Here is a 15184-nt window from a genome sequence, read left to right on the forward strand (position 1 = left end):
ATGTTTGTTTCCACAGTGTTAGATTCTTTACTCACATAGTTATCACATAATTATTGGGCATGTTTGTTTCCACAAGTTGAGTCGTTTGAAGTTACTCCAGACATGGCTGTAACATTAATTAATATTGATGTTTGTTTCCACAGTGTTGGATTGTTTACTCCAGACATGGCATTTGAAACCATTGTAAAACGTCAGATAGCCAGATTGAAGGAACCTGCATTGAAATGTGTTGATATGGTAGTAACTGAGTTAACACATGTTGTCAGGAAATGTGGTGAAAGGGTAAGGATTGTATTTTTACTTTTATAGATAGTCTGTAAGATATACTTTGTTAGGGCGCCCTCATCAGCCTTACCTCTCACATCATTAGCAAACTGTACACCTAATATTGATATACATGATGGGAGTTCTGGGAGCTAGACTGGCAGTAGTATTTTAGGATATTTTTTACATGGCTGAATAATTCAACTTTAATCAAACTGCCAGCAGCGGTAGCAGGCTACAGAAAAAACCTTCTAGAGCATCATTTCCCCTCTCCTAGCAAACCTAGAAATGATACAAACCTTCCTTCTGTTGTCACTGCTGTAGTACATTGCCTGTGTGTTGGCAGTTGAGGGTAGTTACTGCTTCATAGCACACGTTTCAATGAAATTTTAGGCCATCTACGTCGGACATGTTTCTGAAACAGTGAAATTTACAGAGTACTTTGGCATGAAAGTCGGAACAACTTGAATGTGTTGACCATAATGTGAGAAGATAATTACCCAGTCTTTCTTACTGTATACTAAATGTTCAGTGTAATGTTTGAGTTAATAATAATTTTGTTAGAGTTAACGAATTTCTCTCTGTATCTTCAGATGAGTCGGTACCCAAGATTACGAGAAGAAACAGAACGTATCGTTACAACACACATCAGAGAACGAGAACAGAAGACAAAAGATCAGGTATAAAATGCAACTATGATATTCTATCATTACATACCTTCATTCTCTTGAAGCAGAGTTTCCTGTTGAGTTTTTTAAGTTTAGAAAGAATTATTTGGTAAAGACAACTGCTGAAGGCAGAGTTCAGGCTGCAGAACTGATGACAAGACACAAGCTGTTATGTAAAGCAACAGAACTGATGACATAGACACAAGCTGTTATGTAAAGCAACAGAACTGATGACATAGACGCAAGCTGTTATGTAGAGCAACAGAACTGATGACATAGACATAAGCTGTTATGTAGAGCAACAGTACTGATGACATAGACACAAGCTGTTATGTAAAGCAACAGAACTGATGACATAGACACAAGCTGTTATGTAAAGCAACAGAACTGATGACATAGACACAAGCTGTTATGTAAAGCAACAGAACTGATGACATAGACACAAGCTGTTATGTAGAGCAACAGAACTGATGACATAGACACAAGCTGTTATGTAAAGCAACAGTACTGATGACATAGACACAAGCTGTTATGTAGAGCAACAGAACTGATGACATAGACACAAGCTGTTATGTAGAGCAACAGAACTGATGACATAGACACAAGCTGTTATGTAGAGCAACAGAACTGATGACATAGACACAAGCTGTTATGTAAAACAACAGAACTGATGACATACACACAAGTTGTTGTGATGTAGAACACCAGAACAGACAACATAGAGATAAGTTGTTATATAGAACACCAAAACAGTACAAGTTTTTTTTTAATAAAAAAATAAAATAACAAGCAGTGTAGATTGAAATCATAACTGACTGACATGGAAACCACCTTTATTTGTAGGTGATGATGTTGGTAGATATACAGTTAGCATACATGAATACTAACCATGAAGATTTCATTGGATTTGCAAAGTAAGTACAAATAACCAGATGACACTTTATTTCGTATAAGCATTCCACCAACATTTATCAACTGTTAGTCCAAGCAGTAACCTCAAATTTAAATGAATGGAACGATACTGTTAGTTTTCTGTTGAGTTTTGAAGTATAAGAAATGTATAGTTTGGTCAATGTACGATAAATTCCAGTAAGAGTTACAGTTTGCAATCATTGATATGATGCTAAAATTATGAGTGTTTGGTACATCTTTATGTGATTTGTTGATGGTCTGCTAAAACAACAGTTGGCTTTTTGAATAAACAGTGCCCTCTAGTGGTGTCTAATCTTTTGAATAAACAGTGACCTCATTGGTGATGAATACATTGTGACTCAGTTTCCTAACATTGCTAACTAACAGGAGTAGGTACATCATTCATTTGAATAAGGATTCATGTTTTGTGTTTCAGTCATATTTTTATACATTTTATGTTCAAAATCTGCATTTTTACAGGATTAAAAAACTTGAGAGATTGTCGTTGAAAGATATCTAGCATGCTGTTCATTGTTCATCACTGAGTAACATTGCCAGACTCTATTATAGGATATGTTCTCTTCTCTAAAATTAACCACCACTTTGGGAGAATTCAGTTAAAGAATACACTTATAGCACACTGGAATAGGGAACTTGCAAACCCGCCATGTTGAATGTTGCATCATGGGAAATGTGATAATAAATGCTAATCAGTTAGTATTATAAACAATATTGCTATATTGTTTGTAACCATAAATGATCAATTCATAGTCCCCCTGACCATTGTGTGAGGTTTATTTTATTGGTAGCTCCAGATCAGGTAATACGATAACCTCAGATAATCCCTAGTCCTTTGCGTCTGAGCATGCTCAGTCTGGATTGCAAGTTCCCTATTAGAAGCATGGTACATGGTAAATTCTATTAAGACTTGTACAGCTATTCATTATTAACCATACCAAGTGTACAATATATAGTATTACACCAGTACACACAACCATGCATTTCTCTATATCATCATCATCATCATATGCAAAACTTTTAGCCATTCTTCTTTTAAACTCAGTGTAATATTTTATCACTATGAATCACTGCAGTATCATATTTAGTACTAATGTTGCCCTTTTCATGTCTTCATTTTGTCTTTCTCTCACCAAAAGTTGTCCTGATTTCTTGTTAATGCATTACTCTATGACTAGTCTGTTAATCATGTGTTAGTCACATGTTAATCACATGGTCTGAATGCTGGTAAATGATAGGATGCCTAAAACAACTTTGCATGTCAATAGAAAATGGCTGACTGTCTAGGTTATGCATGTATGTATGTATGCAGACATTTACATTTCATTTTCAAAAGACAAGTGCACATAGGTAAGATCTTTCAACTAAAGGCTAAACGTTTTAACTTTTTATACATGCAATATTTTGACAATTTATCCAAATTTTGACGATATTTTCATGCACAAGAAATGGGTAGTCAAGAGAGAAGTTGCATGTACAAGTACAAGCTGAAAGGCACAAGTCCTCATCAGCATGCTGAGTACGAACTTTTTAGAATGTTAAAGGCCTGTGATTCAATCCCAGGTTCTCTCATTAGTGTTATCTTGTCGGTGGCATCTTAAGAATTAGATAGGGTCATTCTTTTGTTCAGGAGAAGCTATTTTTTTTACTACCAGAGATCTGGATTTTTTGCACCTAATTTCTAATCCTAATCTGACATGTCCCTTTAAAAGCAAAGAAAAATAGGAAAAGGGCAAAAACAAAACTTCATATGAAAAACGTTTTTACTGTCCAAACAAAGATAGAATATCAGTCATTTTCTGTTGATAGTAAAGTGTCATGGCAATCTCCTCAATTCTCTTGAAAAAACACGATGAGAGATTGTCTTGTCCAGTGTGTGCTTTATCTTCTGTTCTATGCTAATCCATCTTGTTCCATGCATCAACAGTGCACAAAGCAAATCAGAAGGTTCCGCCTTGGTCAAGAAGAAGCCGCAATCTCTCGGGAACCAGGTAAACTAGGGTTCATCGTCATGACAACTATCCTGTCATCCTCCATCTTGTCAACTTTTATTCATCCCCTATATGCATGCATGGAGCGCGCGCACATACACACATAGACATACATACACACACACAGAGCATGGCGTATTTGATTTTCCCATATTTTGTTATTTTTGTGTATAGTGCTGAGCACCAAGCAATGAGAAGTTCAGGTGATAAACGTAATGTTGGACCTCGACAACAGAGAATAGGACATCAGGTATTTCATGACTTGTTTGCCCGTCTGATTTCCAGCTGTCAGCACCCACCATGCTGCAATGGTATCAACCAATCTGAACATTACTGCTAGAATCACTTTGGTAGCCTAGAACTATCCATTCATGAGCAGGGGTGTCATTCCATTTAGAAAGATGGCATTTCTGCAATGAATCATCAGATGAAATACATGAGATGACTCCTTGACAATTTAGTCCTAGACCTTAGGGCAATATATCCAATAAAAACCTGAAGCTTAGCGTTGCTTGCTTGCTGTCTAATGGTGATTGCATGGTGGTTAGAAAATCATTGTATTAGTTGACCGCACAAAGGTATAATGATAACATGACTTATGTATATGATACCCTTGCTTTAGTCATACTATTCGTTGTATGCTTATGTCCATTGCCACTGTATCAGACATACTATAACTACAATGAGTAAAACTGAAGTAATCCACTTTCTCAAGTACTACACTCGTAGCATTCACATCAAATGTAAAACAGTTTAATTCTAGCCCAGCATGTGGCCTTTCTAATGTTACCAATTAGCAAATGAAAAAGTATACTTTTACACTTGATGTGGATGCTATGAATGATTGTGGTACATATAGAAAACACTTTACTTTGGTGTTATGGGTTGTACTTCATTATTCTAATGACAATGGTGGGGGTGGGGGGTGGGGTGGGGGACAGTATTAAAATTGTAATGTCAAATTAAATTAGTTATAATGAACTAGGATTGTTCAAGGCTTCCTTCAACTTCATTGAACAGATAATATCATGTCTGATTAGATGTGGAAGTACAGATATTTGAGCCATGTGTCAGGGTGTCCAGTTTGACCACTTGCCACTAGATTGAGATTTATCAAATTGTACATAAAACAATGTCCAGAGAACAGCAGTTATTAAACTCTGTCTGATATAAGGACATGTACACAAAGCTATGTCTGCAAGACCCAAGTAATCACAGTGTGTTTTATATATCATGAAATGTACACAAAGCTGTCTACAGAACCTCAGTTGTCACAGTTTGTCTAATAGGAAATTGGACATTTGCCTACAAAGAATAGTAAATTGGGTTCTAAATCTAGTGTGTGTGCTGGTAGGTAGTAATCTATGCTAGATTGTTCACATTTTTTGTTGTGTTCATTGGCAAAATTCTTTTCATATGGTCTACCAACACACATTCTTAGGAGTTAGAACCTGGCTGCCAGACACAACATATATTCCCATGATGCAATATTATTCATGAAAAATCAAATGAGCAGTATTGCATTGTGGGAATCCTCCACATCATTCTAAGACTACTGCTTTGCTCCCACAGTGCAACATTATATGTGATAATGCAAACAAACTGGTATATCATGGGTAACCTAATACCATAGAAACTACATACACACTAGCTTCCCACAATGCAACATTCTTTGAGATAATGCACAGCAGACTGATGTATCATGGGAAACATTGTTACAAGGTATAAGGAATACAAGTATATCTGTGCGTGTTGATGGAAGTCTGTTAAGCTGTATGTCCTGGTAATTTTAATAACAACATGTTTGTATTAATTAATGCCATAAAGTATAAAGACTATTGTCTCATGTTTAGGCACAATTGGTTTGTAGTTTAAAAGGTTTCATCTCAGTTCTCTTATTTCTCAATTTTGCAATGCTGTGGTATTTAAAAAAAAGTCCTTTATATGCCTTGATTTTTGAAGACACATTAGCTTTGTAACTGTACTTAATCTGCAACTAATAATTAATATGAACAAATTAAAAAAAAGTACATGTATTCAAAATTCCAGCCTGTAAGCTGCAAAATATAGAAAATGGGATTACTTGTATGGAATACTTTGATTTGTAATCAACTGAGAACAGTCATGTATATACATCGTTGCAAACCACAGCCTCTTTTATGGTACCGTCAAAATGCGCCGTTATTCACACTGTTTCTGAAGAAATAACAGCTTTGGTTTGAAAGAATGTATATATAAGACTATGATAGAAGCCAATGATAGATGAATGCTTGTATGGCATACTTTAGGTATTATTGACCATGAGTGCTAGTCATGAGTGCTTCATTGTGGTTTTCTCTGTGTCTTACCTTCACAGACAAAAGAAAAGTGCACTAGAATGAACTACAAACATGATTGCAAATACCCTGGGTATGCACATTGATACTTACACTTCATTGGGTTCTATTATTATTGCTATTCAAAACAAAGTATTTCATAAAAACATACCTGTATATTCATACTTTAAGATAGACATTTAAATTTTTGAGACACTACACACAAGTGATATTTACTTAGTGAAAACGAAAGCTTTAACTTTCATCCACACCTGTGTTGATACAGTAACCTAAACGGATTGACTTTCATCAATATGTACATTCATACAGTTTTGTATACATCATGAAATTGTGTTTATTTACTTATATAATTTGTATTATTTAGGTGCCTATGTATGAAACAGATGAATCAATGAAACAAATCATTGAAACAGAACACCATATTTTCACCCAAAACAATCATAACAAAGAATACACACATCAACTGTGTCATAATACTAACTAATTGTATTTATAGGTAACTGTGAGTAACATTGAGAGATCTCTTTACCGACAAAACCAATAATTTGAGAATATTTTGATTATTTGTGTGGTGCAGGTTATTAGGAAAGGCTGGTTGACAATTCAGAATATCAGTTTTATGAAAGGTGGATCTAAAGATTACTGGTTTGTGTTGACTGCTGAAAGTCTAGCCTGGTTCAAGGACGAAGAGGTGGGTATTTCTTATTTCTCTACTCTGTATGTCTTCAAAGACATACTGAGAATAGTGAACTTGCAATCCAGACTGAGCATGCTCAGATGCAAAGGATTATGGGATTATCTGTGGTTATTGTAATACCTAATCAGGAGCTACTGATAAAATAAACCTCCCACAATGGTCAGGGCAACTATGAATTGATCATTTGTGGTTAAAAACAATGTAACATTATTGTTTACAATACTATTTGATTAGTATTTATTATCACATTTCCCATGATGCAACATTCAACATGGCGGGTTTGCAAGTTCCCTATTCTGTATGAATGACCACATACCTAGTCTGTAAGGTATGCTGTGACAAGGCACCCTCACACATCAGTAAACTCCTCTCACCAGTGAGAGTAGTCTGGTCCCCTGCCCCCTTCTACCGCTGCTGGCGCTACACTCACGAAAGGAGTCAGGTATGGGCCACCATTTTTGTCAGGATCTTGACAAAAATGTCGGACTACCACGTGACATCACTAGCCAATCAACAGTACAGACGCTCGTATACGCGTAAAGTGGTGAGGGCGTAGCAACATGGCTGTCACTGTCAGTAAAACCCCAGTGAAAATAAACACAGCAACATGTGTAGTTTGTGGGAGTGACGGACTTCGCTTAATTTTTAAGAAAATTCGCAACAGCAAGGATAATGACAAAGTCCAGATCTTTTTTAAATGCCGCCATATTGTTGTCAATAAACTTTTTGACCAATTAGCACACTCGATAGTAATGGCCAATCACAGCCATGCATTAAGTGGCCCATACCTGACTCCTTTCGTGAGTGTAGCGCCAGCAGCGGTAGAAAGGGGGCAGGGGACCAGACTACAGTGAGAGTGGAACAATGCGACGTATCTTACAGTGTACCACATACCTAGACTTGTTAAAGTGATGCATGATGGGACTCCTCAGATTTTGAATTAATGTATTCAAATGTGTAATTTTATTTGTCTTTTTGTGAGTTTTCAGTCTAGTACTAGGTTGGAGTCATACCACTGCCTGTTATGAAGTTCAGTCACTCTAGGATAGCAATACTGAATGAACATAGTATGTGTGTGTGACATTATTAATCAGAACTTGATAAAAATAAAAAATTACTGTCAGAATAAATGAAGTATAGACTAACAGCAAGATGATGTTAAGTGTTGTCATGGTAACAACATTTTTTCTATTAATATTTGACAGGAAAAAGATAAAAAGTATCTTCTGCTGTTAGATGGTCTGAAACTCAGGGATATTGAATCAGGCTTCATGTCTAAGAAACACACATTTGCTCTCTTCAATCCAGATCTTAGGTAAGCTCAATGGTCAATATTTTAGGATCAAATATTTGTTATTGGATATTGTTAAAACATACAACATGTGTTATTAATGTTGAGTATGTCTATTGCAAGGAACTGAATATATACAATTTTAGACAGGTATCTTTCTTTGTTGTCGTCGTCGTAGATTTTAATGAGCAATCCAGTGTCACTTACATACCTTGGCAGGTTGTGTGTCTGTGTGTGTGTGTGTGTGTGTGTGTGTGTCTGTCTGTCTGTCTGTCTGTCTGTCTGTCTGTCTGTCTCTGTCTGTCTGTCTGTCTGTCTGTCTGTGTCTGTCTGTCTGTGTCTGTCTGTCTGTCGTCTAACTATGAGTGTGTGTGTCTTGTCAGGTCTGTGGCGGGAGTGTGTGCCTGGGGGGTGTATGTGTGGGTATGTATCTGTATAAACAGTATGTTAGGGGAAAGTAAGGGAACATACAAATGTACATGAAGGGGAGGGGCATGAACAGAAGGAGATAGGGAATAAAATGGTTTAAAGTTGATGTTTATTTCTAATCATAAAATCCTACCTTTTAAATGTTATGTAGTGTAAAAACTCTTCTATAATACTTAGTCATGTAACATTCGAGTTGTCAGTAGAAAACAGTCTTACTACAAGATAGTAAACATTTACATATCTTATGTCTTATTTTCTACATCAATTTCTTTACATATTCTTTTCTTGGTATTTGATTTCTCTGTGTTTTACACCACCCATCGTATTGTCTTTTCTTGGTATTTGATTTCTCTGTGTTTTACACCACCCATCATATTGTCTTTTCTTGGTATTTGATTTCTCTGTGTTTTACACCACCCATCATATTGTCTTTTCTTGGTATTTGATTTCTCTGTGTTTTACACCACCCATCGTATTGTCTTTTCTTGGTATTTGATTTCTCTGTGTTTTACACCACCCATCGTATTGTCTTTTCTTGGTATTTGATTTCTCTGTGTTTTACACCACCCATCATATTGTCTTTTCTTGGTATTTGATTTCTCTGTGTTTTACACCACCCATCATATTGTCTTTTCTTGGTATTTGATTTCTCTGTGTTTTACACCACCCATCATATTGTCTTTTCTTGGTATTTGATTTCTCTGTGTTTTACACCACCCATCGTATTGTCTTTTCTTGGTATTTGATTTCTCTGTGTTTTACACCACCCATCGTATTGTCTTTTCTTGGTATTTGATTTCTCTGTGTTTTACACCACCCATCGTATTGTCTTTTCTTGGTATTTGATTTCTCTGTGTTTTACACCACCCATCGTATTGTCTTTTCTTGGTATTTGATTTCTCTGTGTTTTACACCACCCATCGTATTGTCTTTTCTTGGTATTTGATTTCTCTGTGTTTTACACCACCCATCATATTGTCTTTTCTTGGTATTTGATTTCTCTGTGTTTTACACCACCCACCGTATTGTCTTTTCTTGGTATTTGATTTCTCTGTGTTTTACACCACCCATCGTATTGTCTTTTCTTGGTATTTGATTTCTCTGTGTTTTACACCACCCACCGTATTGTCTTTTCTTGGTATTTGATTTCTCTGTGTTTTACACCACCCATCGTATTGTCTTTTCTTGGTATTTGATTTCTCTGTGTTTTACACCACCCATCGTATTGTCTTTTCTTGGTATTTGATTTCTCTGTGTTTTACACCACCCACCGTATTGTCTTTTCTTGGTATTTGATTTCTCTGTGTTTTACACCACCCATCGTATTGTCTTTTCTTGGTATTTGATTTCTCTGTGTTTTACACCACCCACCGTATTGTCTTTTCTTGGTATTTGATTTCTCTGTGTTTTACACCACCCACCGTATTGTCTTTTCTTGGTATTTGATTTCTCTGTGTTTTACACCACCCATCGTATTGTCTTTTCTTGGTATTTGATTTCTCTGTGTTTTACACCACCCATCGTATTGTCTTTTCTTGGTATTTGATTTCTCTGTGTTTTACACCACCCATCGTATTGTCTTTTCTTGGTATTTGATTTCTCTGTGTTTTACACCACCCATCGTATTGTCTTTTCTTGGTATTTGATTTCTCTGTGTTTTACACCACCCACCGTATTGTCTTTTCTTGGTATTTGATTTCTCTGTGTTTTACACCACCCATCGTATTGTCTTTTCTTGGTATTTGATTTCTCTGTGTTTTACACCACCCATCGTATTGTCTTTTCTTGGTATTTGATTTCTCTGTGTTTTACACCACCCATCGTATTGTCTTTTCTTGGTATTTGATTTCTCTGTGTTTTACACCACCCATCGTATTGTCTTTTCTTGGTATTTGATTTCTCTGTGTTTTACACCACCCATCGTATTGTCTTTTCTTGGTATTTGATTTCTCTGTGTTTTACACCACCCATCGTATTGTCTTTTCTTGGTATTTGATTTCTCTGTGTTTTACACCACCCATCGTATTGTCTTTTCTTGGTATTTGATTTCTCCGTGTTTTACACCACCCATCGTATTGTCTTTTCTTGGTATTTGATTTCTCTGTGTTTTACACCACCCATCGTATTGTCTTTTCTTGGTATTTGATTTCTCTGTGTTTTACACCACCCATCGTATTGTCTTTTCTTGGTATTTGATTTCTCTGTGTTTTACACCACCCACCATATTGTCTTTTCTTGGTATTTGATTTCTCTGTGTTTTACACCACCCATCGTATTGTCTTTTCTTGGTATTTGATTTCTCTGTGTTTTACACCACCCACCATATTGTCTTTTCTTGGTATTTGATTTCTCTGTGTTTTACACCACCCATCGTATTGTCTTTTCTTGGTATTTGATTTCTCTGTGTTTTACACCACCCATCGTATTGTCTTTTCTTGGTATTTGATTTCTCTGTGTTTTACACCACCCATCGTATTGTCTTTTCTTGGTATTTGATTTCTCTGTGTTTTACACCACCCATCGTATTGTCTTTTCTTGGTATTTGATTTCTCTGTGTTTTACACCACCCATCGTATTGTCTTTTCTTGGTATTTGATTTCTCTGTGTTTTACACCACCCATCGTATTGTCTTTTCTTGGTATTTGATTTCTCTGTGTTTTACACCACCCACCGTATTGTCTTTTCTTGGTATTTGATTTCTCTGTGTTTTACACCACCCATCGTATTGTCTTTTCTTGGTATTTGATTTCTCTGTGTTTTACACCACCCATCGTATTGTCTTTGTTGGATAGAAATGTGTACAAAGACTACAAGCAGTTAGAGTTATCAGCAGACACGTCAGAAACAGTTGACAGTTGGAAGGCATCATTCCTACGTGCTGGTGTCTACCCAGAGAGAACTCAAGATGAAGAAGGCAGGAGTGAGGAAGGGGTAAGTGTTAGACTGTTATTATCTGGATGATGTCATCATCAGTATGGATACTATGTATTCTGGAAATGTAGCAGTTTGCACAATTTTTATGGAAATTAGTAAGCCAAAAATTGACCCTTACATGGGAGTGGCAGCTGGTGGAAGTTCTGATATGATATATATACTGGTACTTGTGTTATACTTAGCGATTCTGCTATAATGTATGCTGGTTCTGAGTTTCTGTATCTATTAATACATTGAATAATTGAAGTAAAATTGTCACTTTGGTCCTGTCCTTGCGCAGTTTCAAATTTGTAAGCTTGACCTCAGCATCTTTACTTAGACAAAAAATGTATTAAAAAAAACGAACCCCAATAATAACAAGGTTTGTGGCCATGAAAAAATAATAATACATTTGCTCAAAGACCTTGCCAATTTTTTTTGATATGGAAATTGAAAGCAATTAAGAATTCATCTTTTTTGTGAAATTTTGAAACTTTTACAGTCCTATGAGTGAAAAACCGGGTGAAATTTCCGGGGATCAGGTATGCTTCCTGTGTCTGTTTGTCAACGGTAATTGAATAAAACAAATAAATGTGATAACCAACTGAATGTACATATACAGCATAGTGGGTTCCATTCTAGTTTTGATGCCAACACGGTATTAAAGGAGAGATCTTGAGATTCAGTTAAGGATAGCGTTAGACTAGTATCCATTAGGACAGCTACATGGATGTACCAAGTAACATTGTTGGCTGTGATAATACTGATATAAAGATAGAATTGACAATGTTTAACTAGGTGTAGTAGTATTGTCTTACTGATCAGTGAAAATTACTGACAATTCATCAATAGTCTAGTATGACACCATACAGTTCTAATTTTGAGGACCAGCTTGATTTTTAGCTGCCAACTAAACTGTGCGATTCTTCTTAGAACAACAACAACAATAATAGTAAATATTGACAGTTCTCTAACAATATTTAGTATTTTACTAGGTATAATTATTATTCTGTTGTCTAATTCTCTAGTCTATCAATATTACTGACCGTAATGTGCCTTCAACCACACCATAAAAGGAACAAACTAATATCTTCATTTCTCATAATTGAGTAACTGCTTTATTATCATTTGCTAAATTACAAAGGTCAAAGGTCAATGTACTAACAGCATGCTGCCTTGCAGAATGTGCATTTCCATGGATAATGTGTGAAAATATGCTGAGGAAATAATTATGTGCAAAATATTTCAGACCCTGAGCAATGTGAAACCATTGTTTCCTTGTGAACTACAGTTTGTGATGCATTAAGAAAGGAACATTTTGTGATAAACTGAAATAAGTTACAGCTAGTTGCAGAAAAAATTGGAGTCCCATTTTGATATAAAATGACTTAATAAATGGTTAGTCTTGTAGCAAAATTACTTTCCTAGAAGTGGTCATTGATTTCACTGAATTCTATTTTCATTTTTCTTTCAGAAAGGTAATTTTATAAGATTCTATAAAACCAGCACAGAGGATATTTCATATTTTCTTAAAAGTTGTACAGAGCAGTGATCACGTGAATTGACTAATTCTGTTGGTAAATAATGTCAGAATACAACATCAAAAGTATTATAATTATGTGATGTTTTGTCAGTCTTTGCTGTAATTCTAATTTTCTTTGTTACATGATTGGTGCATGACAACCTGAATGTTTCCATGACAACCTCTGACATACCTCCATGACAACCTGACATGTTGCCATGGCAAACTTCTGATGTGTCTTAATCTTTGTAGTCTGCAACAATTAAGGTATAGTACAAAGAAAACAATGACATTTCAGTATCTGTTCATTTCTTGGTGCTCTTCTGTCGTTCAAATCCGTGGAACCGGTCACTGCCTCCTGTTAACTATACATACATTTATTATATGCTGTATGATGTTGTTTAAACCTGGGGAATCTGTCATGCTACACATACACTGTATGCTGTTGTTCAAACCTGGGGAATCTGTCATGCTACACGTACACTGTATGCTGTTGTTCAAACCTGGGGAATCTGTCATGCTACACATACACTGTATGTTGTTGTTCAAACCTGGGAATCTGTCAGGCTACACATATGCTGTATGTTCTCTGTTTGGAGATGTCTACATTGTGTAAACTACACGTACGCAGCATCGCTGTATGTTGTCGTTCAAACCTGAGAATCTGTCATGCTAAACATACGCTGTATGTTGTCGTTCAAACCAGGGAATCCGTCATGTTACACGTACACTGTATGTTGTCGTTCAAACCAGGGAATCCGTCATGTTACACGTACACTGTATGTTGTCGTTCAAACCTGAGAATCTGTCATGCTAAACATACGCTGTATGTTGTCGTTCAAACCTGAGAATCTGTCATGTTACACGTACACTGTATGTTGTCATTCAAACCAGGGAATCCGTCATGTTACACGTACACTGTATGTTGTCGTTCAAACCTGGGAATCTGTCATGCTAAACATACGCTGTATGTTGTCGTTCAAACCAGGGAATCCGTCATGTTACACGTACACTGTATGTTGTCGTTCAAACCTGGGAATCTGTCATGCTACACATACACTGTATGTTGTCGTTCAGATGTGGGAATCTGTCATGCTACACATACGCTGTATGTTGTCGTTCAGACGTGGGAATCTGTCATGCTACACGTACACTGTCATTCAAACCTAGGAATATGCCATGTTACACATATGCTGTATGTTGTCTGTTTTGGAGATATCTACATTGCTTAATCTACATATATGCTGTATGTCATTTGTCCTAAAGATGTTGAGTTTGCTTCAGCTGTGTACATCATCCTTTGCAATTACTTCAAGCAATATGATATTGTCTGTTTATTTTGTATTTTGGTAAAGGTAATAAGTTTCCGTGATTCTGTAACATCTCTCATGTCAATATCGATCATAAGCACATTTACAGCATCCACTAGTTTCAGTTATCAAAACACAAAGTTAAAAAGAGTCCAAGACTCTATACTAGTATATTCATTACATTAACAATAAGACCCAGAAGAATCATAACTGGACATTCCACTTGTAGTCTTCATCTCAGATGAAATCGTTTGGCAGTTCATGGTGGTTGGTTGGTTGAATGTCCTACCCAGGACTATGGTAATAGTCTATTTCACTCAACACAATTTATGTTCAACGATTTTAAGTATATAAAGTCCATAAAACATTTTATTTTGATGACAGAATCCTAGTAACAGGGCGAAAGATCTTAAAATTTACATTGATTTCTGTTTTGATATTCAGTTGTAATTTGGTTCTAAAAAAGAATATTTTATTCTCTCACCAAAGAAAAAAATCCAGAGTCTGGTATGTTCAATGTTCAACACTACCAGTATGTCTTTTTATGTACTAACAATAGCTCTAAAAAGAAAATTTGTAAATCAATTTACTTTCAAGATATTGAACTATTACGCTAACAGAAAACCAAATACTAAAGGAAAGTGTGTCAAGGAAGGTTCAATGGTAACTTGGAAATCCACATGTGTATAGCCTGTTTCTGTTTGTTGTCATAATCCATGGAAACAGCACTGGTTATGCATTGTTATCACTTTCATCTTAGTGACAACACCAACGCTTGTAGAATATTATCATTACATATAGTACATAATCTAGTAGTACTGCGTGCCCACTAT

The 15184-nt window shown here is 36.0% G+C and overlaps 1 protein-coding gene across 4 annotated transcripts in view; it reads left to right on the forward strand.

Moving 5' to 3' along the window:
* Nucleotides 1–15184, forward strand: part of LOC144440939 (dynamin-1-like) — a 49270-nt gene that overhangs the window by 18685 nt on the left and 15401 nt on the right. For 2 of the 4 annotated variants that reach the window (XM_078130412.1, XM_078130411.1), the window contains exons 9-15: nt 144–282; nt 858–944; nt 1776–1846; nt 3790–3853; nt 6767–6880; nt 8092–8201; nt 11399–11537. In XM_078130412.1, the coding sequence (XP_077986538.1) occupies nt 144–282; nt 858–944; nt 1776–1846; nt 3790–3853; nt 6767–6880; nt 8092–8201; nt 11399–11537 (724 nt within the window). Of the gene's footprint in view, nt 1–143; nt 283–857; nt 945–1775; nt 1847–3789; nt 3854–4027; nt 4104–6766; nt 6881–8091; nt 8202–11398; nt 11538–15184 lie in introns of all 4 variants that reach the window. The other 2 variants (XM_078130410.1, XM_078130409.1) reach the window with 1 other exon arrangement.

The sequence above is a fragment of the Glandiceps talaboti genome, chromosome 10 (assembly GCF_964340395.1).
Source record: "Glandiceps talaboti chromosome 10, keGlaTala1.1, whole genome shotgun sequence".
Lineage (NCBI taxonomy): Eukaryota > Metazoa > Hemichordata > Enteropneusta > Spengelidae > Glandiceps > Glandiceps talaboti.